Raw genomic sequence first — 26,472 nt, 5'->3', positions numbered from 1 at the left:
ATACTGAAGGCAAAACCACTGGGAAAAGGAAGATTCAACAAAACAACTGAAGTTAGAAACTTCCGTAATAAGCATGTCATGTGCCACATTTTAGTCTATGCGGATCATTTGTGATGAACCTGCTTTGACACCTGGCCTACGGTCAGTCCACAGCAGACATTCCCAAGCTCACGTTCAGAGGGCAAGTGGCAAAGCTCACACTACCATCACTCAGATTTTCTTGTAGACGTTCTATGTTTTGATTGCAAATTCTGCAAAACAATTTCATTATTCTTATTAAGATTATTGTTATTATTATTATTATTATTATTATTATTATTTGTGTATATGCTGCTGTGCACATGTGTATGACTCTGGCTGTGCATGCAGAGTCCACAGGAAAGTGTCAGGTGTCCTGCACTGTCACTCCGCCTTCTCCACTGAGTCATCTTTCTGGTGCCACTAAACGTTACTGAAGAACTTTTCTCTGTCAGAAACATGAGATTTGAGGGTTTGGTTCCCTGGCTACAGAAGGGTTGGTACATACAGGACAATAATGGATGTCATGCTATTTTTCATTCCAGGGTGTATGGAAATTTGATGCTATGTGCTATAAAAAATATGGAAAAATCTGGGGGTGAGTATTCTGGAAAGTCCCATGGAGTTGACTCTTTTTAGTGGGATGTACTCTGCTTGTGCAGGACAACGCCAGCCCAGAATTGTAGTAATGGCCCCACTGTTGTAAAGGTGATGCCATGTGTCATGAAGTGCCATGATTCACAGGACTAATTATCTTGAGAACATTGTATATTGTGGCTTTTTGAAAGGCTTTGATGTTCCATGGACTCTGAACTTTGTGTTTTTGTTATTTTGTTTTATTATGTTTTTGAGACTGGGTTCTCTGTGTAACAGTCCTGGCTGTCCTGGAAGTCACTCTGTAGACCAAACTGATCTCAAACTCACAGAGATCCACCTGCCTCTGGCTCCTGAGTTCTGGAATTAAAGGCATGCACCATCACCATCTGCTGCCAAGATTTTTGATAGAAGTGTATATCATTGTGTATTGTCTTGTTTAACTGAATTTAGAGATTCAATGTATTTAAAAACCAAAATGAGCAGGGCAGTGGTGGCATATGCCTTTAATCCCAGCACTTAGGAGGCAGAGGCAGGCAGATCTCTGTGAGTTCGAGGCCAGCCTGCTCTACAAGGACAAAAAGAATTACAACTTGTCTCAAAGCATCTATTTCATTGACTACCTTGCTATCTATTTTATTTTGCTAAGTCCAAAGTTCTGCAGCACGTTTATGCCACACTTTAATCAATTCAGCAGTCTGAATTACCTCATGCTAGTCCAGGCATGACAACAGTTACAGTCAATACAATAATTTCCATACCACAGCAACCATCAATCCAATCATCCTATGAGTTCTTCCTAATATTCTTTCAGAGAGTTTCTGGACTGGAATCATCATAGGTGTCTTGAAATGGCGTCAGCAACTCACTGGCATCCAAACCATTGGCCTTGCTCTAAAAATAAAGACCTTCAGAAGTGGCATCTAAATGACATCTCTTTTAAAGTGTGATTAGAGCTTCCAACAATTGTTTGTCCAGGTTTATGTGCTATCCCCATATTGTGTTTGGTTATAATTACACAAATGTTTTATTTTACTGAAAATGTAAGCAGGTGCTTATGTTTAATTTGCATTGATTTTCCCTTTATAGCCATTGTTTCTAATAAAGGAGTAATTACAGAATCAGCCCTTTCAGAACTTAGGCAGATACTCATTGAAATCCTGAGTGTGTATCAATAGTATGATGTATATATTTTATTTTTTACAAATTCTGTTATGTGAAATATATACATTTTCCAAATTTCATTTTTTTGATTATCCTTAGGATTACTTCTTACAGGTAAAGGAATTGAACTATACCAAAAACAAGTAGGATAATTTTTTATACTTTCTTTAGCTTATAACCAGGTAATATAAATTTTTACTTTAGAACTTTACTAGTAACATAATGTTTTATAAAATTCTGAGGATTATAAAATAATTTCTATTAATATTTTATCAATTTCTTCATTTCCTTTTGCTTATGGCCCAGTCAATCCAGTATAAAACAAAGGGAATGATAAAAAGTGGATAATTACCATCCTGATAGGCAATTGTATGAAAAACAGAGTAAATTTTGAATAATCATGAACAAGTTAAACAGTTGTTATATAAAATACAACTAATCTTGAATATTGAAAATCAGGAATTATATTCAGAGACTGACCCATCAAAATCTAATAAAATCTTTAGAAAAGCATATGATTCTGATTTTTTGACTGAAGCATATAGACTTTGGAATACTTTACTTCTTTCGTGCTGTAGAACAAGCATCAGTATAAAATGTAAGAGCTGGCGAAGCAGATTTACTAAATGGGGAAGAATCCATTCAATTCTTTTTGTAAATTGAAGTTATTTACTTTGGGGGTATCTGTTGCTGATTTCACCTAAATAATTGCTACAGGCTCTGTCAGTCATCAAGAATTACCCATCATTGCATTATTTCAACATTTGTATAACATACTGCAATCTCAGCTGGATCCATTTCTGACAATGGATCTTATTCTTCCTTTTATATTTAATTTAGAAACCTCTTCTGTAGAGGTTTTTAAATTTTCATTTTGATTATGATATACATTCTAAAATAATATTTTTCCCTTGGCATAATGAGTCCGGTAGAGGAATGAGTAGAAGGTAAAATTAAAATACACTCAATGTGTGAGATCTAATTGATCTATGTAGATATCTTGCAATTTCTGTTCTACTTAGGCCAACTCCTTTTCTGCTTCAGTTGTTAAATATCTGGGACTGTTAAAATCTAAGTCACTTTGTAAAATTAGAGATAAACTACTTAATTCTTGAGTAGGCAATCTAATTTTAGGGTACAACCAATTAATATCTCTCAATAAATTTTTCAAACTCATTAGGCATATGTTATTAATCTCTTCAAATCTTGTTTTTGTGGCTAGTTTCTTTGTTTACTTAATTTAAACCTAAATAATTAAGAGAGCTTCCTCTTAGAACTTTTCTGGAGTAATTTCCAATGTCCATTGAGGAAAAAATCTGTGGTACCTCAGTAAACACCTTTTCAAGGATATTGACATCCGAGGTAGCTATTAAGACATTATCCGTATAATGATGCTCTTTTTAAATTAAATCTGAATCTTATAATTTTACCAATAAATACTCACAAGTCAGATTCTTGGGTGAAAACCTGCTAGCTCAAAAAGACAGAGAAGCAACCAGCTGACCATTCACCTCAGCTGCAGTCTCAGAAAGGGAACACTGCTTTCTCTATCCCAAAACGAAGAGGGCCACCATAATGAAAGTGTCCCCCCCTTACTATTTCCTGTGCATTAATCTGTTGGCCAGACTCACTATAACTCTCTGTGACTACTTCCTGTCAACTAGCTGTTGGCTCTGACTCTTGACCAAAGGTTGATTTTATTTAATACAATCTCGGGGTTCACACTGTGATCAATGATCCTTCAACAGAATAATAAACAATGGATTAAGGACATTGTTGATGAACTACTTCCAATGGTTTACTATTTTTTTTAATTTATTTATTTATTAACGATTTCTGTCTCTTCCCCACCACCGCCTCCCATTTCCCTCCCCCTCACCCAATCAAGTCCACCTCCCTCGTCAGCCCAAAGAGCGATCGGGGTTCCCTGCCCTGTGGTTTATTTTTAAAAATGGACATAAAGTTGGAATACTTAACATTTCCTAGGGAAGTACTTTCCACTTATACCCTTTTTTGTTTTGTTTTGTTTTTTGTTTTGTTTGTTTTTCAAGACATGGTTTTTCTGTAGCTTTGGAGCCTGTTATGGAACTAGCTCTTGCAGACCAGGCTGGCCTCAAACTCACAGAAATATGCCTGCCTCTGCCTCACAAGTGCTGGGATTAAAGGTGTGCGCCACCACCTCCCTACTCCATTTGTATCAGGCTGGGCATTATTATAAGTAGGAACTATAAAAGCATATTTTTTCTTTATCTAGTTGCTGCAAAGGAATAGCAAAAAAAAATCAGTCTTTTAAATTAACAACTATTCTAACCCAAGCTTTAGGCAATTAAGAAAATAATGGAATTCTGGACTATAAAGGACCCATAGGTTGAATTACTTGGTTTACAGCTTTTTAAATAAGTCATCACCACAATTTTTAAGATTTATTTTATTACAAATAGAGGAGAATGACAAGTATTTGTAGTTTTTTCATGTGTTTAACATCTGACGGTTTTGTCCTAGTTGCTCAAGTGCCTGTAATTTGTTTTAATTAAGAGCCACTGCTCCATCCATGTAGGCTTATTAGTGAACGATTTTAAAGGCAGAGCAGTTGGGAATCCAGCATTGACCCCTAATCAAAATTTGTGTAGACAGTTTCTGCCTTGTCTTGTTTCTGTACAATCTAAATAGCCTATGTTTTAATTGACTTTTTTTCAATATGAATTTTAGAAATTTATCTCATTTCTAACATCATTTTATGAGTGGGTGCTGAAATTGTAGGAATATTAATTTGGGCTGTATAACTCAGAGTGGGTACAATCATTTTGAGGAATATGTGTAACTTGTGTATGAACATATTCTTTGTCCTTTTTACAAAGTCATGTATAAAAGCATTTTTAAAAATTATCTATCTGATTTTAAGAGTTAACTTAATGCAATAAGCATGAAGTAATTTTTATAAATCTTAAAAAGATGATCCTTTTTGTAGATCCCAAGAAACATGTTAAATTGGACTGACAATTATTAACAGGGTAGGACAATTTACCTGCATTTTATTTAGTGGAAAAATAGTTTTTGTAGGCTCTTTTTCAGTAAGATATTATTTCCATGAGCTTCACCTCCACAGCCATATTAGTTAAGAAACTAAAAAGCTGCTCTGTTTCAGGTACTACATTTTATAGAATATAACCAAGAGTGTCTTGAAAGCAATGTAAAGAGCAGAATCAAATACCCACTAGTGATAACTAGACAAGATTATACCCAGTAATATAGCTGAAAATTATAAATTTTTCTTTAAGTCATTTACTATAAAAATTGAAAATTCATTTAAGCATTAATCAGATGATCAAGAGAAGAGAACAGCCTCTATATAATGAATGACTAATACATCTGGAAATTTAAACAGCATTGGCTTAGTACTTCATCCCATGATTACAATTGTTTTCTGTACTACAAGTTGGGCTGGTTCAATTGTTTTCTCCCATGAATGGATACTTGATAATGAGTTATTTCCACTATCAGAAGAAAAAACATTTCCCATGAAGGAACATTTCATATTGAGTTTTTCCCTCTCCAAGGGAAAAGCAAAAAAAATTTAAACTAAAATTAAACAAGAAAATTCTAAGTTCTGAGCCAACTGTGCCAGCTCAGGCTGCAGCAGCAGAGCCCACCCATCATTCTCTGGAATTCAGATATTGACTCTCTGCACTTCCTGACCCTTGCAGAAAGCACTGACAGGTATCACCCAGCCAGAGAGCTCTGGGTTCCAGCAGATCTGAATTCTTTTTTCTATTGGATATGGCCTTTGCCCTTCCTCTATCCACAGGAAAGAGGATTTTCTCTCCCTTCATTATTCATCTCTTAAGCCTTCTTATTTGTAGGCCTTGATTATATACTTTCCCTTCTTCTATAGGGAAAAGCCTTTTAATTAAACACTACCCTTTTTTACTGGGAAATTTCTTTTCAAGTTTCTTCTCCTTTCCTTTTTTCTCCTGGGAAGTTTTCTCCTTAATTTCTCTTATTCTTTGTCTCTGGAGTTTGTCTATTTGCATCTTTAATTTTTGCAACTCTGCAACTACTGTTTCAATCTTTTGAATCTCTAAGATTGTGTCATCTAAAGAAGGAAGAGAAGAGGAATCTCTGTTGTTTTTATTTTTTTCTTTTGTCTTTATAATTTAATTTTTAAAAAATCATTTTACACTCCGACCCCAGTTCCCCATCAATTTCCTTCTCCTACCTCCCAAGATCCCCCCATCTGAGCCTCCATTCACCCCTCAGAGGAGATAAGACCTCCCTTAGGGAATCAACAAAATCTGGGATACCAAGTTCAGACAGGACCAAGTCCCTCGCCCCTGAGCCTTCCTGGGAAAGATAACCCACCATTGGTAATGGGATCTAAAAAACCAGATCATAAACACAGGATAAATTCTGGTCCCACTGCTAGGGTAACCCCAAACAGAGCAAGCCACATAACTGTCACCCACTTTCAGATGGCCTAGTTTGGTCCCATGAAGGTTCCCCAAATGTCAGTCGAGAGTCAGTGAACTACTGCTAGCACAAGTTGGCTGTCTCCGTGGTTTTCCCCATGATGATCTTGACCATTCTTGCTCATATGATCTCTCCTCCCTCTTTCAACTGAACTCCAGGAACTCAGCCCAGTGCATAGCTGTGGATCACTGCATCTTTTTCCATCAGTTACTGGATGTAGATTTTATGATGGGTCTTAGGGAGATCACTCATCTTCTTACAGGGTAAGGCCAGTTCAGGCATCCTCTCCACTATTGCTAAGAGTCTTAGCTGGAGTCATCCTTGTGTATTCCTAGGAGTTTCCCTAGCAACAGGCTTTTCTCTAAACCCATATTGACTCCGTCTATCACAATACTCTTTCATTGCTCTCCTTCTCTGTCCCTCCCCCAACTTTGCTATCTCGATCCCTCATGTTCCTATCCTCGATCCCTCCCTTATATCCCCTCTCAGTTCACCAATTAGATCTTCACTATTTCTCCTTCCTGGTGTCCTACACGTGTGTCCCTCTTAGAATCCTCCTTTTAACCTAGCTTCTCTGGGCTGAGGAATGTAACTTATTTATTCTTTGCTTTATGTCTAATATCCCCTTCTAAGTGACTACATATCATGTTTCTCTTTCTGTGTCTGTGTTAACTAACTCAGGACATTTTTTTTCTAGTTCATCTATATGTCTGCAAATTTCAAAATGTCATTGTTTTTTACTGCTGAGTAGTACTTCACTGTGTAAATGTACCACATTTTCTTTATCCACTCTTCAGTTGAGGGGCCTGTAGGATGTTTCCAGGTTCTGGCTATTATAAATAATGCTGCTATGAACATAGTGGAGCAAATACCCTTATGGTATGATTGTGCATCCATTGGGTATATGACTAAGAGTGGTATGGTAAGGTCTTGAGGTAGGTTGATTTTGAATTTTCTGAGAAGCTGCCATACTGATTTCAAAAGTGGCTGCATGAGTTTGCATTCCCACCAGCAATGGAGGAGTTTCCACTTACATCCTCTCCAGTATAAGCTGTCAATGGTATTTGTGATCTTAGCTATTCTGACAGGGGTAAGATGGTATCTCAGAGTTGTTTTGATTTGCATTTTTGTGATGACTAAGGATGTTAAAAAAAATCTTTAGTGTCTTTCAGTCATTTTAGATTCTTCTGTTGGGAATATTATCTTTAGATCCATATGCCAGTTTTCAATTATATTACTTAGTATTTTGATTTCTAGTTTCTTGAGTTCTTTATGAATTTTGGAAATCAGTCCTCTGTCTAATGTGGGGTTGGTGAAGATCTTTCCCCATTTTATAGGCTACCATTTTGTCTTTTTGGCCATGTCCTTTGCCTTACAGAAGCTTCTCAGTTTCAAAAGGTCCCATTTATTAATTGTTACTTTCAGTGTCTCATCTCCATTACTTTGACCCTCCTCACTTTCTTCTTTCTCTGAAACAACATTCCTGTCTTCCTGTGAGGAAACATTCTCCTCCGCTGACTGACAATTGCTAGCATGGATGTTTTCCTTTTTACTTCCCTGTTCAAATTCAAATGGACCTTTCTGTGATTCCTCACTCTGCAGTGGATGCAGAGCATTTGAGATCAAATTACATAAAGAGCAAATCTTGACTCCTCTCTAGGATGTATAGGCTCCTCTCTCACATGAGCTCATTAGGTTCTCAAACTGGCTTCCATACACCAAGTTTTGATTGAAGGGAGTTCAATGAAACCAATAACAATGTCTGGTAACTCTTACCAACAGTTCTGTAAGCTGTTTTTCTCTCACATTCACTCCATTTCCTTTTAACAAACACTAAGTGACCAGCATATTGCTGCTCCTGAGATGGTGAAATCCACAAGTCCTGATCCTATCCTGAAAAACCGCCTGCTCTGAGCATCCTCTATCGCCAGTCCTGGAGTATCGAGACCTCTCTCATCTCTGAACCCATGACAGTGGACACCACATGTCTGGTGCTTCCTGTTGTGTGGGATGTTCAAAGGAAAGAAATTCCAGAATTTAATTTTAGGCTCACTCGCAACAGGGAGGAACAGTTTTTGTGAACTAAACCTCAAATCTCATTTCAGAAATGTATTTATTGATTCTACACGAAGTTGTGTTTGGGGTATAACAAGATCCTCATGCCAAAGCTGCTTTGATCTATTCTACATGTTCTCTGAAAGAAATAATCACACCCCTGCAATTCCAGTCCCTATTGTGCATTGTTGCAGCAGCCAATAATTCAAGCCCTCCAAGCATGCCTGGATAGTACTGTGACAGAAGACATGCAATGGATGGAAATCCCATAGAGAAAACAACTATAAGTCATAGAAAACAATCACTGTTTCCTACTATGATTTCCTCAAGGTCTTGGAGCCTTGAACAAGAAACTAATATATTCTGCCATTATCATACATACAGTGAGAAACAACTTTTTCATCCTAATGTTTACCCAAGATACAATGACTCTACGAGATTCCAACTACAAACTGTTTTGTCTTTAAGTGACTCGTTGTGTCTTCAAAGACATCACCTGTCCCTTTACAAAGACTCCATGGATCTGTGGTCAGACTCCCTAAGCTGGACTTGGAATTAGTGTGACAACTTGTTGTATAACCATAGTGAGGGTCATGTAACATTGGAATCAAAGTGAGGATTTGGGCTCCCACTTTATAACCTAGCTTGGGTTAATGAGCTGTTTTCCTTGCCCAGGTTGCATGAAGGTCCAACACCTGTGTTAGCTATCACAGACACAGAGATGATCAAAAATGTACTAGTGAAGGAATTCTATTCTGTGTTCACAAACCGACGGGTAGGTAACTTTTTTAATTTAAAAAATTTAAAGATTTGTTTTTGCTATTTTTATTTATATGTATACATGTATGTCTGTTGACAGAGGTTCTATCGTGCCCGGTCCTGCAGCCTCACAGTCCCAAAGAAACACACAGTCCCAAGGAGGCTTACATTAATTATAAACTGGTTGACATATTATCTCAGGCTTCCTTGTTAACTAATTCTTACACCTTACAGTAATCCATAATTCTTGTCTGTGCTAGTCGCATGGCTTGGTACCTTCTATTAGTGAGCCAGTCTCATCCTGATTCCTCTGTGTCTGGGTGAGGAATGCAGATTGAGTCTTTGCTCTTCCCAGAATTCTCCTCTTCTCATCACCCCGCCTCTACTTACTGGCTGGTTGCTTCAACTATACTTTCTGCCTGACTACTGACCAATCAGCATTTTATTAAACCAGTACAACTGACAACCTTTAAAGAATACAAGATCATTGTCTGACTGCATGTATCTATAAAAGTAAATGCCATACATGTTAGGTTCCTGTGGAGGCCAAAAAAGGGGTTGAGATCCACTAGACTAGTGTTCCAAGCAGTTGGAGGGGCCTGGCATGGGTGCTGGGACCTGGCTCTTCCAGAAGATCAGCAAGCACCCTTAACTGTTGAACCATCACCCGGACTCCCCCTTTTAAGAATACAAACCTTTATTTTTACCTATTGAAATCATTCTGTTTGTTTTCTTTGGTTTTTTTAGAGACAATGTATCTCTGTGTAGCTCTGACTAATCTGGAACTTACTCTGTAGGCCAGGCTGTCTTAAACTCATAGAGATCTGCCTGTCTCTGCCTCCTGATTGCTGGGTATAAGAGTATGCACTGCTACCTCTTTGGCTACTTAGTGAATTTTAAAAAAGAAATAAATGTTTATTCACAGTGGTTTCCACAATAATATACAAGCAGGGTTGGGGTATTCATTTTAATAGTGAGGAAGTATAAATATACTATATTATTTTATCTACTTGTAGATGTACACTGTTGCCATCTAGATTGTGTTTACATTTCCTATTTCATGGGTCCTTTCTTATATCTGTGTGGTATGGTGCAGTTTTTCACAGATCTATATTCGTGCAGTGGCAAACACACATAATAGAGCGCGGCTCCTTGCCCTCCATATACAGCCTGCCTGATTCTCTCATTTTGTATTACATTTCTCAGTGTATTGTGTGGACAGTGTCAAGTTGATGACTAGTCACCTGGCCCTTTTGTGTGGGTTTTCTTGTGTGAAAAAAAATATCCTTTTGAGATTAGCTCTTAAATATATGATTTTATTTATGTGAGGTATGATACTTAGTTCAATGTTCGCTCTTTTTTTTTTAATTTATTTATTAAGGATTTCTGCCTCGTCCCCACAACCGCTTCCCATTTCCCTCCCCCTCCCCCGATCAAGTCCCCCCCCCCCCCCCCGCCTCATCTGCTCGAAGAGCAATCAGGGTTCCCTGACCTGTGGGAAGCCCAAGGACTGCCCACCTCTATCCAGGTCTCGTAAGGTGAGCATTCTAACTGCCTAGGCTCCCACAAAGCCAGTACGTGCAGTAGGATCAAAAACCCACTGCAATTGTTCTTGAATTCTCAGTATTCCTCATTGTCCGCTATGTTCAGCTAGTCCGGATTTATCCCATGCTTTTTCAGACCTAGGCCAGCTGGCCTTGGTGAGATCCCAATAGAACATCCCCATTGTCTTAGTGTGTGGGTGCACCCCTCGTGGTCCTGAGTTCCTTGCTCGTGCTCCGTCTCCTTCTGCTCCTGATTTGGACCTTGAGATTTCTGTCCGGTGCTCCCGTGTGGGTCTCTGTCTCTGTCTCCTTTCATCGCCTGATGAAGGTTAATATTCCTGAGGATGCCTATGTGTTTGTCTTTGGATTCACCTTATTTAGCTTCTCTAGGAACATGAATTATAGGCTCAATGAATGTTCGCTCTTTTTAAATCATGGCTATCCCACTGTTCTGTCTGGAGAAACCTTGTGGTTCCCTCTTTCTACCCCCTGCATCCTGGGGAATGAACTCAGGTTGTTGGGCTTGGCAGCAAGCACATTTACCTACTGAGCTATCTCTCTGGTCCCCATTCAGCTTTTGGTCATGTGGTGGAGTTGGCTGAAGGCCTAGTTGAAACTGCTCCCCTTCATTAAGGGAATACAGTTCCACTTCTTTCTGTTGTGCTGAGTGCTTTAATATAAGGGCAGTTGTGAAATTCAATGTTAGTATAAAGTATAAATGTGGAAAATAGAATAAAGTTCCCACCAGGGAAATAGAATTATATTTTCCCTTTTATCACTGAAGAAAAAATTAAGGAAAAATGATTCCTACAACACTATTCCTAAACAAACAACCTCAAGCCAAATAAACCAGGGTCTAGAGAGATGACATAGTGGCTGAAAGTTCTAAAAGAGGATGGGGGATTGGTTGCCTACATCTACATCCAGCAGCTCAAATCACCTGTAACTCCTGCTTTAGGAGATCCAACTCACTCCTCTGACCTCTGATCACACTGCATACATATGTACATACATTCATACACACATGCATGCATACATACAAACAATACTAAAATAAATCTAGAAAAAAAAAACCAAAGATCAAATCCTTTAAGTATCTCAGGCTAGGGAAATAACTCTATCGGTAAAGGACCTGAGTATAGGTCACCAACGTAAAACCTGGGCAGAGCAGCACGTATATGTTATTTCTGAGCAGTATTTGGAAATAGGTGAGTCCTAGGGGCCTGCTGGCTAGCTACTCTACCCAAACTAGACCATTCTATATTCATTGAGACACCCTGCCTAAAAAAAATACAGTAGAGGTAGAGAGGAAGATGTCAGACCTCTGTTCTCCAAATAAGAATGCACACCAGTGTTCTACTCTCCACACACACACATACAGACACAGACAAACACATACATGAACATGCATATGCACACACGATCACAAACCATAACAAAGCATCAATTTAAACCCTGCCTATGCTGTACATATAGAGCTGGAGAACTTGTGTGATACAAAGTTCACTTTGTATTTGTCCCCAAGCAATTTGCCATCTACATTATTCTGGAGATTCTACTATGTTTTCTTCCTGTCATCTCTAACCCCTCCCCAACCCTGGAACTAATTTTTTTTTATTGAGAAAAGGAAGAAAAAAAAAAAACAAGTTTCCCCCTCCTCCCGCCCTTCTTCCCCTCCTCCCACTCCTCTCCCCCTCCCTCTCCAGTCCAAAGAGCAGTCAGGGTTCCCTGCCCTGTGGTAAGTCCTAGGTCCTCCCCCCTCTATCCATATCTAGGAAGGTGAACATCCAAACTGGCTAGGCTCCCACAAAGCCAGAACATGAAGTAGGATCAAAACCCCGAGCCATTGTCCTTGGCTTCTCATCAGGGCTTATTGTTCGCCATGTTCAGAGAGTCCAGTTTTATCCCATGCTTTTTCAGTCACAGTCCAGCTGGCCTTGGTGAGCTCCCAGTAGATCAGCTCCACTGTCTCAATGGGTGGGTACACCCCTCGTGGTCCCGACTTCTTTGCTCATGTTCTCCCTCCTTCTGCTCCTCATTGGGACTTTGGAAGCTCAGTCCAGTGCTCCAGTGTGGGTCTCTGTCTCTATTTCCATCAATCACCAGATGAAGGTTCTATGATGATATGCAGGATATTCGTCAGTATTGCTATAGGCTAGGGTCATTTCCGGTTCCCTATCCTCAGCTGCCCAAGGAACTAACTGGGGACCTTGGCTTGGGTTCCTGGGAGCCACTCTAGGTTCAAGTCTCTTGCCAACCCTAATGTGGCTCCCTTAACTAAGAATTGTGCTTCCGTGCTCCCCTATCCTACCTTCCTTTATCCCAATCTTCCTTTTTCCTAAGTTCCCCACATCCTCCCCTTATCCCTTTTCTCTCCCCATCTCCCCTTACCCTCATCCCACCCCACCCCCAAGATCACAATATTCTCCCCAGCAATTTTATCTACTTCCCATAGCCAAGAGGATAACTATATGTTTTTCTTTTGGTTCAACTTCTTACTTAGCTTCTTTAGGATCACCAATTGTAGACTCCGTGACCCTTTTTTATGGCTAGAAACCAATTATGAGTGAGTACATCCCATATTCATCTTTTTTGGGTCTGGGTTACCTCACTCAGAATAGTGTTTTCTATTTCCATCCATTTGCATGCAAAATTCGAGAACTCATTGTTTTTTTACCGCATCATAGTACTCTAATGTGTATGTATTCCGTACTTTCTTCATCCATTCTTCCATTGAGGGGCATCTAGGTTGTTTCCAGGTTCTGGCTATTACAAATAATACTGCTATGAACATGGTTGAACAAATGCTCTTGTCATATGATAGGGCATCTCTTGGGTATATTCCCAGGAGTGGTATTGCTGGGTCCAGGGGTAGGTTGATCCCAAATTTCCTGAGAAACCGAAACACTGATTTCCAAAGTGGTTGCACAAGTTTGCATTCCCACCAGCAATGGATGAGGGTACCCCTTCCTCCACAGCCTCTCCAGCAAAGGCTATCATTGGAGTTTTTTATTTTAGCCATTCTGACAGGTGTAAGATGATATCTCAAAGTTGTTTTGATTTGCATTTCCCTGATCGCTAAGGAGGTTGAGCATGAGGGTAAGTGTCTTTTGGCCATTTGAACTTCCTCTGCTGAGAATTCTCTGTTCAGTTCAGTGCCCCATTTTTTAATTGGGTTAATTAGCATTTTAAAGTCTAGTTTCCTGAGTTCTCTATATATTTTGGAGATCAGACCTTTGTCTGTTGGGGGGTTGGTGAAGATCTTCTCCAAGTCAGTAGGTTGTCTTTTTGTCTTGGTGACAGTGTCCTTTGCTTTACAGAAGCTTCTCAGTTTAAGTAGGTCCCATTTATTCAATGTTGCCATTAATGTCTGTGCTGCTGGGGTTATACCTATGAAGCAATCTCCTGTGTCCATCTGTTGTAGGGTACTTCCCACTTTCTCTTCTATTAGGTTCAATGTGTTCTGACTGACAGTAAGGTCTTTAATCCATTTGGACTTGAGTTTTGTGCATGGTGATAGATATGGGTCTATTTTCATTCTTCTACAGATTGACACCCAGTTTTGCCAGCACAATTTGTTGAAGATGCTTTCTTTCTTCCATTGTATACTTTTGGCTCCTTTATCAAAAATGAGGTGTTCATAGGTTTGTGGGTTAAAATTCGGGTCTTCTAAACGATTCCATTGGTTGACTTCTCTGTTTTTATGCCAGTACCACACTGTTTTCATTACTGTAGCTCTGTAATAGAGTTTGAAGTCAGGGATGGTAATGCCTCCAGACAATACTTTATTGTATAGGATTGTTTTGGCTATCCTGGGTTTTTTGCTTTTCCATATAAAGTTGATTATTGTCCTCTCAAGATCTGTGAAGAATTTTGATGGGACCCTGATGGGGATTGCATTGAATCTATAAATTGCCTTTGGTAGAATTGCCATTTTTACTATGTTGATCCTCCCAACCCAAGAGCAAGGGAGGTCCTTCCATTTTCTGGTATACTCCTCAATTTCTTTCTTCAATGCCTTAAAGTTCTTGTCAAATAGATCTTTCACTTCCTTGGTTAGAGTTACCCCAAGATATTTTATGCTGTTTGTGGCTATCGTGAAAGGTGAAGCTTCTCTGATTTCCCTCTCTGCTTCCATATCCTTTGTGTATAAGAGGGTGACTGATTTTTTGGAGTTGATCTTGTATCCTGCCACATTACTAAAGCTGTTTATTAGTTGTAAAAGTTCTTTGGTGGAGTTTTGGGGGTCGCTTATGTACACTATCATATCATCTGCAAATAACGAAAGTTTCACTTCTTCCTTTCCAATTCGAATCCCCTTGATCCCATTATGTTGTCTTATTGCTATTGCTAGAACTTCAAGCACTATATTGAAGAGGTATGGCGAGAGTGGACAGCCTTGTCGTGTTCCTGAGTTTAGTGGGATGGCTTTGAGTTTCTCTCCATTTAATTTGATGTTAGCTGTTGGTTTGCTGTATATAGCTTTTATTATATTTAGGTATGACCCTTGTATCCCTAATCTCTCCAATACTTTTATCATAAAGGGATGTTGAATTTTGTCAAATGCTTTCTCAGCATCTAATGAAATGATCATATGGTTTTTTTCTTTCAGTTTATTTATATGATGGATTACATTGATAGATTTGTGTATGTTGAACCAGCCCTGCATCCCTGGGATGAAGCCTACTTGATCATAATGGATAAGTTTTCTAATGTGTTCTTGGATTCGGTTTGCCAGTATTTTGTTGAGGATTTTTGCATCGATGTTCATGAGTGAGATTGGTCTATAGTTCTCTTTCTTGGTTGAGTCTTTGTGCAGTTTTGGTATCAGAGTAACTGTAGCATCATAAAAGGAATTTGGTAATGCCTCTTCTGTTTCTATATTGTGAAATACATTAAGGAGTATAGGTATTAGGTCTTCTTGGAAGTTCTGGTAGAAATCCGCATTGAAACCATCTGGTCCTGGGCTTTTTTTTTGGTAGGGAGGTTTTTGATAACCTCTTCTAATTCTTCGCGACTAACAGGTCTATTTAGATTGTTCACCTGGTCCTGGTTTAACTTTGGTATATGGTATTTATCTAAAAAAGTGTCCATTTCCTTTACATTTTCCAGTTTTGTGGCATATAGGCTTTTGTAGTAAGATCTAATGATTCTCTGAATTTCCTCTGTGTCTGTGGTTATGTCCGCCTTTTCATTTCTGATCTTATTAATTTGCAAATTCGCTCTCTGCCGTTTGATTAGTTTGGGTAGGGGTTTATCAATCTTGTTGATTTTCTCCAGGAACCAGCTTTTTGTTTCATTGATCCTTTGTATTGTTTTCTGTGTTTCTATTTTGTTGATTTCAGCCCTCAGTTTGATTATTTCCATTCTTCTACTCCTCATAGGTGAGTCTGCTTCTTTTTTTTCTAGAGCTTTCAAGTGGGCTGTTAAGTCTCCAATGTGGGCTTTCTCTGTTTTCTTTAAGTGGGCACTTAGTGCTATGAACTTTCCTCTTAGGACTGCTTTCATAGTATCCCATAAGTTTGAGTATGTTGTTTCTTTATTTTCATTGAATTCCAGGAAGACTTTAATTTCTTTCTTTATTTCTTCCTTAATCCAGGTGTGGTTCAGTAGTTGACTGTTCAGTTTCCACGAATTTGTAGGCTTTCTGGGGGTAGCACTGTTGTTGAATTCTAACTTTAATCCATGGTGATCTGATAAGACACAGGTGGTTACTAATATTTTTTTGTAACTGTGGATGTTTGCGTTGTTACCGACTATATGGTCGATTTTTGAGAAAGTTCCATGAGCTGCAGAGAAGAAGGTATATTCTTTCCTATTTGGGTGGAATGTTCTATAGATGTCTGTTAAGTCCATTTGATTCATTACCTCCATTAATTCTCTTATTTCTCTGTTAGGTTTCTGTCTGATTGACCTGTCCATTGGTGAGAGAGGAGTGTTAAAGTCTCCTACTATTAGTGTGTGCGGTTTGATGGCTGCCTTGAGTTTTAGCAATGTTTCTTTTATGTACGTGGGTGCTTTTATATTAGGGGCATAGATGTTCAGGATTGAGACTTCATCCTGCTGAACTGTTCCTGTTATGAATATAAAATGCCCCTCTCCATCTCTTCTGATTGATTTAAGTTTGAAGTCAACTTTGTTAGAGATTAGTATGGCCACACCTGCTTGTTTCTTAGGTCCATTTGCTTGATAAGCCTTTTCCCAGCCCTTTACTCTGAGTAGGTGCCTGTCTTTGTGGTTGAGGTGTGTTTCTTGTAAACAGCAGAATGTTGGATCCTGTTTTTTATCCAGTCTCTTAGCCTGTGCCATTTATAGGTGAGTTGAGTCCATTGACATTAAGTGATATTAATGACCAGTGGTTGTTAACTCCGGTCACTTTTTTAGTCGTAGAGTTTGTGTGTTTCCCTTCTTTGATTTGTGTTGGTGAAGGTTCTCTAGATGTCTGAGTTATTGTGGTCATTGTTTGATGGAGGAAGGTCATTGGCTAATAAAGGAACTGCCCTGGCCCATTTTATTGGTTAGAGGATAGGTGGGAGGAGTAAACAGAACAGAACGCTGGGAGGAAGAGGAAGTGAGCTCAGAGACTCCACAGCTCTGCTCTCCGGAGCAGACGCCTCAGCAGAGACGCCATGCCCCGCTCCAGGGCAGACACATGCCATGAAGCTCCGACCCAGGATGGACTAGGCTAGAATCTCCCAGGTAAGCGCACCTTAGGGTGCTACACACAGATGATTAGAAATGGGCTAAATTAATATGTGAGAATTAGCCTAGAAGAGAATGGGCCAAGCAGTGTTTATAAGAATACAGTGTCTGTGTAAGTATTTTGGGGCATAAGCTAGCCGGGCAGGCGGCTGGGGTGCTGGGAACGCAGCCTCGCCGCTCATATTACTACAATTGTTGGACTCCTTGGTTAGTGATTTTCCTTCTATTACTTTCTGTAAAGCTGGATTTGTGGCTGTGTATTGTTTAAATTTGTTTTTATCCTGGAAAATTTTATTTTCTCCATTTATAGTGAACGAAAGCTTGGCTGGGTATAGTAATCTGGGCTTGCATCCATGGTCTCTCAGTTTCTGAAGTACATCTATCCAGGACCTTCTGGCTTTCATGGTTTCCATGGAGAAGTCAGGTGTAAGTCTAATAGGTTTACCTTTATAAGTAATTTGGCCTTTTTCCTTTGCAGCTCTTAATATTCTTTCCTTATTCTGTATGCTTTGTGTTTTGATAATTATATGGCGAGGGGATTTTTTTTTATCCAGCCTATACTGTGTTCTGTATGCTTCTTGAACCTTCATAGGTATATCTTTCTTTAGGTTGGGAAAGTTTTCTTCTATAATTTTACTAAGTATATTTTCTGGACCATTGAGCTGCGCTTCTTCTCCTTCTTCTACTCCTATTATTCTTAGGTTTGGCCTTTTTATTGTGTCCCATATTTCCTGAATGTTTTGTGATGAGAGTTGTTGGACTTGCTGTTTTCTTTGATCAGTGTGTTTATTTTCTCTATGGTATCTTCAGAATCTGAGATTCTTTCTTCTAAGTATTCTGTTGGTTATGCTTGTTTCTGTAGACTCTGTTTGTTTACTTAAATTTTCCATGTCCAGCTGGCCCTCTGTTTGTGTTTTCTTCTTTGCCTCCATTTCAGTTTTCAAGTCTTGAACTGTTTCCATTATCTCTTTGATTGTTTTTCCTTGGTTTTCTAGGGTATCACTCACTGATTTATTCAATTTCAAACTTTCTGTTATATTTCTCATCCATTTCTATAAGGGCGTTTTTTACATGCTGTTTAAGGGCGTCAATCACTTTCATGAAGTCAATCTTTTCTACTTCTTCTTGATTAAGGTGTTCATGTCCTCCCGTTGTGAGGTCGCTGGTTTCTGGTGGCTTCATGTTGCCTTTCAGCTTGTTGGGCGAATTCTTGCTTTGGCATCTGCCCATCTCTTCTTCCAAATGCTCCCTTATGGATATTCTTTTACTAGATCAGGTCTCCTTGCCTACCCAATGCTGGCTCTCCCCAATGTTGGCTCTCCCCAACGCTGGCTCTCCTGGTGCCCCAGTGGGGGCTCTCCCCAACACCAAGAGATCAGGCTTCCGTGCTGATGGGGCAGCTTGCAAACAAAGCGCCTACCCTGCTTGGTGCAGGCAGGCCATAGAAGCAAAGGAACTCCCACCCGCTTGAGTGCCCCAAGGATTCGGACCCAGTGCCCAGACATGCTGGGCTGGGTGATGTTATGTGCCGAAAGAGGGTGGTGGGGCCGAAGTGAGGAGGTTTCTGGGTGGAAGCTGGGTGGGCTAGGAAGAAAGAGGCGGTATGCAGGGAGGAGAGGCCCTGCAGAGAGCCCAAGAAGGATAGGGGGCCATGGAACCTCTGAGCTCCCCTTCCCAGGCTGGCGCCGAGGGTCCAGAAACTCACCCCAACGCTGGCTCTTCTGCCGCCGAGAGATCAGGCCTCCGTGTTGATGGGGCAGCTCGCAAACAAAGCGCCTACCCCCAACGCTGGATCTCCTGGCGCTTCCTGGAACTAATTTTTAAACCACAGGGAGATTTAAATTTACAAGGATCATGGAATAAAAATGTTTAAAAGTTCAACAGGCAACCCAGGGAGCACCCAAAGTCTTAAAGGTTGTGAGGAAATTCTGACCATTTTTGCATGTAGGATGAGGCTTGATCTATAATAAACAGTCACAAACAAATTGTTATAAACCAATATCCCCCTAGCACTTTGCAACCATAGTAAGGTCTGGACTTACAGAGAACAATATTTATATTTTTCGACTCTAGAGAATTGGCCCACTGGGGATAATGTGTAAAGCCGTCTCATCAGCTAAGGATGAGGAGTGGAAGAGAATTCGAGCCTTGCTGTCTCCCACCTTCACCAGTGGAAAACTCAAAGAGGTGACTAAAAGGACTGTTAATTGAAATGTTTGTATGACTTGAGTCTCCACACCTAACAACCATGGGTGCCTTTGTGTTTTGTGCTTAGATGTTCCCCATCATTGAACACTACGGAGATATTTTGGTAAAATACTTGAGAAGAGAGGCAGAGAAAGGCAAGCCTCTTACCTTGAAAGAGTGAGTAGTGGTAATCCACTGTGGTTCTGGGAGAGGAAGGGCAGCAGAGGCAGAAGGGTCATCCTGTGTGTCTCACATGTCCAGCTGCTCCTTCTTCCCTTTTAGACACTAGATGACAAATGTACAGTTGAGAAAGAAATGTGATAGTATCAAAGTCGCAAGGGTAAAGGGTAGATAGTAGGGGAAGGTGCTTGGCCAACTGAGGTGGTTTCACCAGTCTTACCCAAAATATAAATTATTTCAAGCTTCTTTCTGAATGTCGTAAATTCCGACATCTTTATCTCCTCAGAGTATTAGGGGCCTACAGCTTGGATGTCATTACGAGCACGGCATTTGGTGTGAACGTCGATTCCCTCAACAACCCAAATGATCCTTTTGTGGAAAAGACCAAGAACCTATTAAGATTAGATTTTTTTAGTCCACTAGTTATGTCAACAGGTATGTATGGTGGTTCTTCTTCCTTTTGACCCAGTGCACTTGTCTGTGGCCATGTTTGAAATTCAGCCTTTTTCTTCCACACTTACCAAAACTGACAGCTCTATTGGTATATATAATTCACCTGACATGTAATTCACAAACTTATCATGTGTATATAAAGGCACAATCCAATATTTAAGGCACAAAGACATGTACTGCCTTTCTTTTGTTCCTGAACTTAATTTTCTTTTAGAGGGAGTCTCAGTGGTTAGCTCAACTTGCCTGAAAGCTGCCATGTAGACCAGGCTGGCCTTGAACTCACAGTGATCCCATTACCTCAACCTCCTGGGTGTTGGGATTAAAGGCTTAAGACACTGTTCTCTTTATTTTAGAATTCTATTATTTATCCTTTGACAATATCATAAAGGTATACAATCTATCTTGATTATACCCTCCCCTAATTCTCACCCCCACTTCCCCCAGATACACCAACACATCTTTCTCTCAATTTAATGTCCCATCCCTTGTTTTGGCCAAACAGTAAGTCCAGCAATCTCTGCCTCCTAGGATGTTGACCAGTATTATTGGTGTGATCTCATGTAGGTGATCAGATCGAGAGTGGGCCAGGCCATGTCTAGGATATAGTTTTTCACACTGTAAACAGAGACTACTTGTAGGTTTCCTGACCACACAGATTCAAGTAATGACACAGAAACCATATTAATTACATTACATCCTGGCCTATTAGCTCTGGCTTCTTATTAGTTAGCTCTTACGTCTTAAATTAACCCATTTCTATTATTCTGTATTCTGCTACAAGGCTGTGGCTTACCAGGTAAAGTTCCAGGGTCTGTCTCCTTTGGTACATACATGGCATCTCCCTGACTCTGCCTACCCTCTCTATATATCTCTGTTCAGATTTCCCATCTGGCTATATTCTGCCCTGCCACAGGCCCAAAGAAGCTTCTTTATTAACCAATGGTAATAAAACATTCATAGCACACAGAACAGAATCCCACATCATCACACCACCTGTCCTGCCCTTACTTTACCCCCACATCTGTTTTTGTGATGTTCCTTGAGCCTGGAGTGATGGGGGTGTTGATAAAAATGCTCCATGTAGGACTTAGCACGCAACAGTCACTTATTCTCAGCTCTCTGATCACTCTGGGGTCTGCACTGACTGATGATCCATATGGCCTGATACCAATGTCAACTGCAGAGGACTCTGTTCTAGCCATGCTGCATATTTGCACCATCGTCCTTCAAGCAGCCTTGACCCAAGCAACCACCAATTTACTTTCCCTATATTTACATATTCTGAGTGTTTCACATCATGGGATCATAGACTATACAGTCTCTGTGACAGGCCTCTGTCATTTAAAACACTATTAAGTGACAATACTGTAACTGTCTCTTATGTCTATGAATGAGTAATATTCTATATTAGTTTATAGACATTGAAGTTAGTTTTATATGTTTGCCATGAATTTTGCTGCCATGAGCATTTCAATACAAGGTTACGTTTAAATATTTGTTTTGGGATATATTCAGAATTGTTGTTCCTGCATTACAAAGTAACTCCATTTTAACATATTAAACAACTAAACATATGTTTTCCACAGTAGATGCAGGTTTTCATATGTCTTCTGGAAATTAAGGAGAGTTCCAAGTTCCCCATGTCCCACCCAACACTTGGCTCTCCTATGACTTTGATCATTACTGCTTAGTGGATATGCTGCAGGCTGAACCTGTGGTTTTGATTAGAATTTCCTTAATCCTAATGCAATTAAAAAACTAAGCTAGATATATTGATGTTTGCTTTTAGATCATCTCTCTCACATAGCTGAATTATTTTAACATTTTTTAAAGATTTATTTATTTTTATTTTATGTGATTGGATGTTTTACCTACACATATGTGTACCATATGAATTAAGGGCCTGCCTAGACCATAAAAGGGAATTAAATCTCCTGGAATTGGAGTTATGCATGGTTAAGAGCAGCCACATAGGTGTTGGGAATCAAATCTTGGTCCTCTGAAAGTGCAGTCAGTTCTAACTGTTGAGCAATCTCTACAGGCCCTGTAGTAATTTTTTGGTGTGTGTATGTGCTGAGTACAGTTAGCAGTGGTGTTTCTTTGGGGGTTTTAATATTTTCTCTGTCCATTACTTTTCCATACACAGCTCTTGTGTCCTTTTCCCTACATTCCATCCTCAACACCAAGTATCATCCTCTCCTTGTCTCCTTTTGAGCATTATCCCATATCCACACGTATACCTTTCACATATTTGCATTTTTCATTATAGGCTAGACTCTGGAACTGAGAACGATCATGTGATCTTCCTTTCTGTCTGAGTTTGGTCACCTGTCTTTGACCTTGGCTTTACAGAGGTGCTGGGTATCAAACTCAGATCTGGTGCTTGCACAGCAAGTATTTTACCAATGAGTCATCTCTCCTGCCCTGGAGTTAGTTGTTTTAAATTTTTATTTTACACTGTAAAGTCTGATATTTGAGATTTAAAAAATTAAGGCTGTGGGGCTAGGGAGATGGCTTAGAGGTTAAGAGCACTGATTGTTCTTCCAGAGGCCCTGAGTTCAATTCCCAGCAACCACATAGTGGCTTACAAACATCTGTAATGAAATCTAGTTCCCTCTTCTGGCCTGCAGGCACACATGCAGACAGACTACTGTAAACAAAATAAATAAATAAATATTTTCAAAAATTTAAGGCTGTAAGCCTTTACCTAGATTTTTTTTCTTTTTATATATTTATTTATTTGTAGTCTTTCCATTCAAATATTTACATTCCTTCCCTCCTCCCAACCCCCTCCCGCTCCCCCACACCTTCTCTTCCCTCTCCCACCCTGCTTGAGAGAGGCAGGGAACCCTGCCCTGTAGAAAGTCCAAGGCCCTCCCCCCTACATCCAGGCCTAAGGAACTGTGCATCCATATAGACTAGGGTCCCAAAAAGCCAGAACATGGCGTAAAAACAAGTCCCAGTGCTTTTATCAATGGCTTCTCAGTTAGCCCACATTGTCAGCCACAATCAGAGAGTCTGGTTTGATCACATGCTCATTCACACCCAGTCCAGCTGGATTTGGTGAGCTCCCATTAGAACAGGCCCACTGCCTTAATTCGTGGAGCAACTCCTCGCGGTCCTGATTCTTTGCTCGACTTCTCCTTTCTTCTGCCTTCAACTGAACCTTGGGAGCTCAGTCGTTCCTCTGATGAGGGTCTCTGTCTCTATCTCCATCCGTCGCTGGACAAAGATTCTATGGTGATATTCGAGATAATCATCAGCGTGATAGTGGGGCAAGGACCATTCAGGTACCCTCTCCTCTGCTGTCCAAGGACCTAGCTGGGGGCATCCCTGTGGATTTTATTTTGACGGCCAGAACACAAATAATGACATGGAGACTTTTTATTAATTATGAAAGCTTGGCCTTAGTTTAGACTTGTTTCCCACTAGCTCTTATAACTTAAATTAATCCATTTCTATTAAACCACCTTCTACCACATGGTTCATTACCTATGCTCCATATGTACATCTAACTCCCAATTCCAACCCTCTGCCCCCACATCTTGCTGGTGAACTACACCCCTCTTCTTCCCAGAGTGCCTCTCTCCTACTGGAAGTTCTGCCTAGCCATTGGCCATTCAGTTCTTTATTAAGCCAATCAAAAAGGGCCTTAGAAGAGACACATCTTCACAGTGTACAAAAAGATTATCCTACAACATAAGCCTCTCTGCACCTTTTCTCTATATGGTCTTGCTTTATCTTTTTTCATACTCTCTCAAGACATTTTGTATCTTTTGCTACTTGAAGAAGATCACAAGATCTCACACATGCTAGGCAAGTACTCTGCCACAACACTATATCTCAATAAATTTTCCAGTATCCTGCTGGATTTCTTGAACTGTTGGTTATTTAGTAAGATTATTATATGATAAGGATATTTATATAATTAATTTGCACAGACATCTGATTATCCAAATATCCTTTCTGTACTAGTGTTGTTCATATCATGTCAGCTGAAAAACAAATGCTGTTTTGGCTGTTCTTTCTTTACTACTTATCAGCTAATAAGAAATCTACTTATTTCTCTACTTGTTTATTTATTAGCTTAAGAAGAAATTTATTGATTTATTTGTCTATGTGTGTGGACATGTGCTTTGGTGTTTATATGGCATGTGTTGGTTCTCTACTTCCACAGTGTGGGATGCAGTGATCAAACTCAGGTTGTTAGGCTTTTCTGCAGGTCCTGTTAGCTGTTGAACCATGTCAATGGACCTGTCTATATTTTGGATCCACACAAACTACAGGAGCAGAGTTAAATCCAAGAGTCAGAATTGTTCCTTTCAGTACTCCTCAATGCAGAAGGAGCATTATGGTGGTGACCCAGTGTGAGCAACGTCACAGAGAGAATGGTTTGGTTGAGACACTGATGACTTATTCTTCAGATTGTTTCATGATTTTACTACATAAAACCTGTATTTCCACTAAAATTTATTATTTGTCTATCCTTTCCAGTACTCTTTCCATTTCTTACACCAATATATGAGATGTTAAATGTCACCAGATACCCAAAGGATTCGATAGCATTCTTCAAAAAATTTGTGGCTAGAATGAAGGAAAACCGGCTGAACTCTGATGAGAAGGTAAAAGTGATGGTCTCCTGAGAGGTACAGGGTTTGTAATATGTTGGTCTGTGAACATGTGAGCTGTGTGTTTCACTTCATCTATCAATAAAAGTAGATAGAAAAGGTTATATTTAGAGAGAGAAAAGGGATATTTTTATTTCTGGGAGAGGAAAATTTGGAATTTTGAAAAACTGGTTGAGAATGAATGAGGAATTAACCCTTAGCAAAACAAATAAAATGAAGAGTGCCCTTTGTAAGGATTAAAATTAAGAAAAACTGGCGAGGCACAGGACCAGCACAAGCTAACACCACCAAATCTCCAACAAAGATGAGGAAGGACCTCTGCAAATGCTGCACCTCCGTGGGAACTCTTGGCACTTAAGGGCTGCAGAGAGAGGGTATAACCACCAATAGGTTTTTCGTCCACCAGTGAATGACCCAACATACAGGGACATATGGGCAGCACTTGGACTCAGTGGGTTATTAAAAAAAGGGGTCATGAAGTTTGGAAGAAGGAATGTTACAAGGGATCTAGAAGAATCAAATGGAGGAAATGATGGGGTGGGTATGACTATATCTCATTGTATACATCTATGACAATCTCTAAGAACAGATAAAACTGATTAAAACAAGGGAAATACTATTTTCATCTCCTACAAAAACATTTTCAAAAAATCAATGCTATTGTTTAAAATTATATCTATTGTAATTTATTGTAAAGTGTTTATAAATAGCTGGATTGCTTCCGGGTTCAGCTACAGTTCCTTCTGTTCTTTAAGAAATCAAGCAAGACTAACCACGTGTGAATTTAAGGGATCTACATTCTCAGACAGAAGGATGAGCTTCTGCACTCCTGATATACCTCTGACCTCTGACCTTACCATTGACCTTCTATTTTTGCAACTTCTCTTTTGCTTCCAGCACAGAGTGGATTTTCTTCAGCTGATGATGGACACTCAAAATAATTCCAAAGACAAAGAATCTCGTAAAGGTAACCAAGGACTCCCTGGTCTATAGACGAGGAAGTTCTCAGTGAATGGTCATCTCTCAGAAAATGAGTGGAAGGTTTTCTTTTTTATTATATTTTAATTACTTATTAAAAATTTAAACCTCCACTCCTCCCATTTTCCTCCCACTCCCCTTAACCACCCTCCCCCTCCCTTTCCAGTCTTAAGAGAAGTCAGGGTGTCCTGCCCTGTGGGAAGTTCAAGGCCCTCCCACCTCCGTACAGGTCTAGGAGGTGTGTATCCAAACAGACTAGGCTCCCAAAAGCAAGCACATGCAGTAGAATCAAAATCCGGTACATTTATAATTGGCTTCTCAGTCAGCCCTCATTGTCAGCCACACTCAGAGAGTCCAGTTTGATAACATTCTTGTTCAGTCCCAGTCCAGCTGACCTTGGTTAGTTCCCATTAGATCAGTCACACCATCTCCGTGGGTGAATGCACCCCTCGCGGTCCTGAATTTCTTGTTCATGTTCTCCTACCTCAGGATCCAGCAATTCCACTCTTGGGATTATACCCAAGAGGTGCCCAATCATACTACAAAAGCATTTGTTAAACTATGTTCATACCAGCACTATTTGTAATAGCCAGAACCTGGAAACAACCTAGGTGTCCCTCAAGGGAAGAATGGATAAAGAAGGTGAGGCACATATACACTTTAGAGTTCTACTCAGAGGTAAAAAACAATGACATCTTGAATTTTGCGTTCAAATGGATGGAAATAGAAAACACTTTACTGAG

At 39.8% G+C, this 26,472-nt stretch overlaps 2 protein-coding genes across 2 annotated transcripts in view; both read left to right on the top strand.

Annotated features, from left to right (window-relative positions):
• LOC121464910 (cytochrome P450 3A11-like) overlaps nt 1-26,472 on the top strand; it is a 36,678-nt gene that overhangs the window by 2,832 nt on the left and 7,374 nt on the right. The window contains exons 3-9 of the mRNA XM_041678015.1: nt 564-616; nt 8,974-9,073; nt 19,377-19,490; nt 19,579-19,667; nt 19,957-20,105; nt 24,618-24,745; nt 25,649-25,718. Of these exons, the coding sequence (XP_041533949.1) occupies nt 564-616; nt 8,974-9,073; nt 19,377-19,490; nt 19,579-19,667; nt 19,957-20,105; nt 24,618-24,745; nt 25,649-25,718 (703 nt within the window). The remainder of the gene's footprint in view (nt 1-563; nt 617-8,973; nt 9,074-19,376; nt 19,491-19,578; nt 19,668-19,956; nt 20,106-24,617; nt 24,746-25,648; nt 25,719-26,472) is intronic.
• The window catches only part of LOC121464907 (cytochrome P450 3A11-like), a 160,801-nt gene that overhangs the window by 127,176 nt on the left and 7,153 nt on the right, over nt 1-26,472 (top strand). The gene's annotated exons all lie outside the window — the stretch shown is intronic.

The sequence above is a fragment of the Microtus oregoni genome, unplaced genomic scaffold, assembly GCF_018167655.1.
Source record: "Microtus oregoni isolate MIOR12 unplaced genomic scaffold, Mior012 000029F_ref0000214, whole genome shotgun sequence".
NCBI lineage: Eukaryota > Metazoa > Chordata > Mammalia > Rodentia > Cricetidae > Microtus > Microtus oregoni.
Note: the sequence above shows the minus strand (reverse complement) of the source record. Positions and strands in the feature narration are given on the sequence as shown.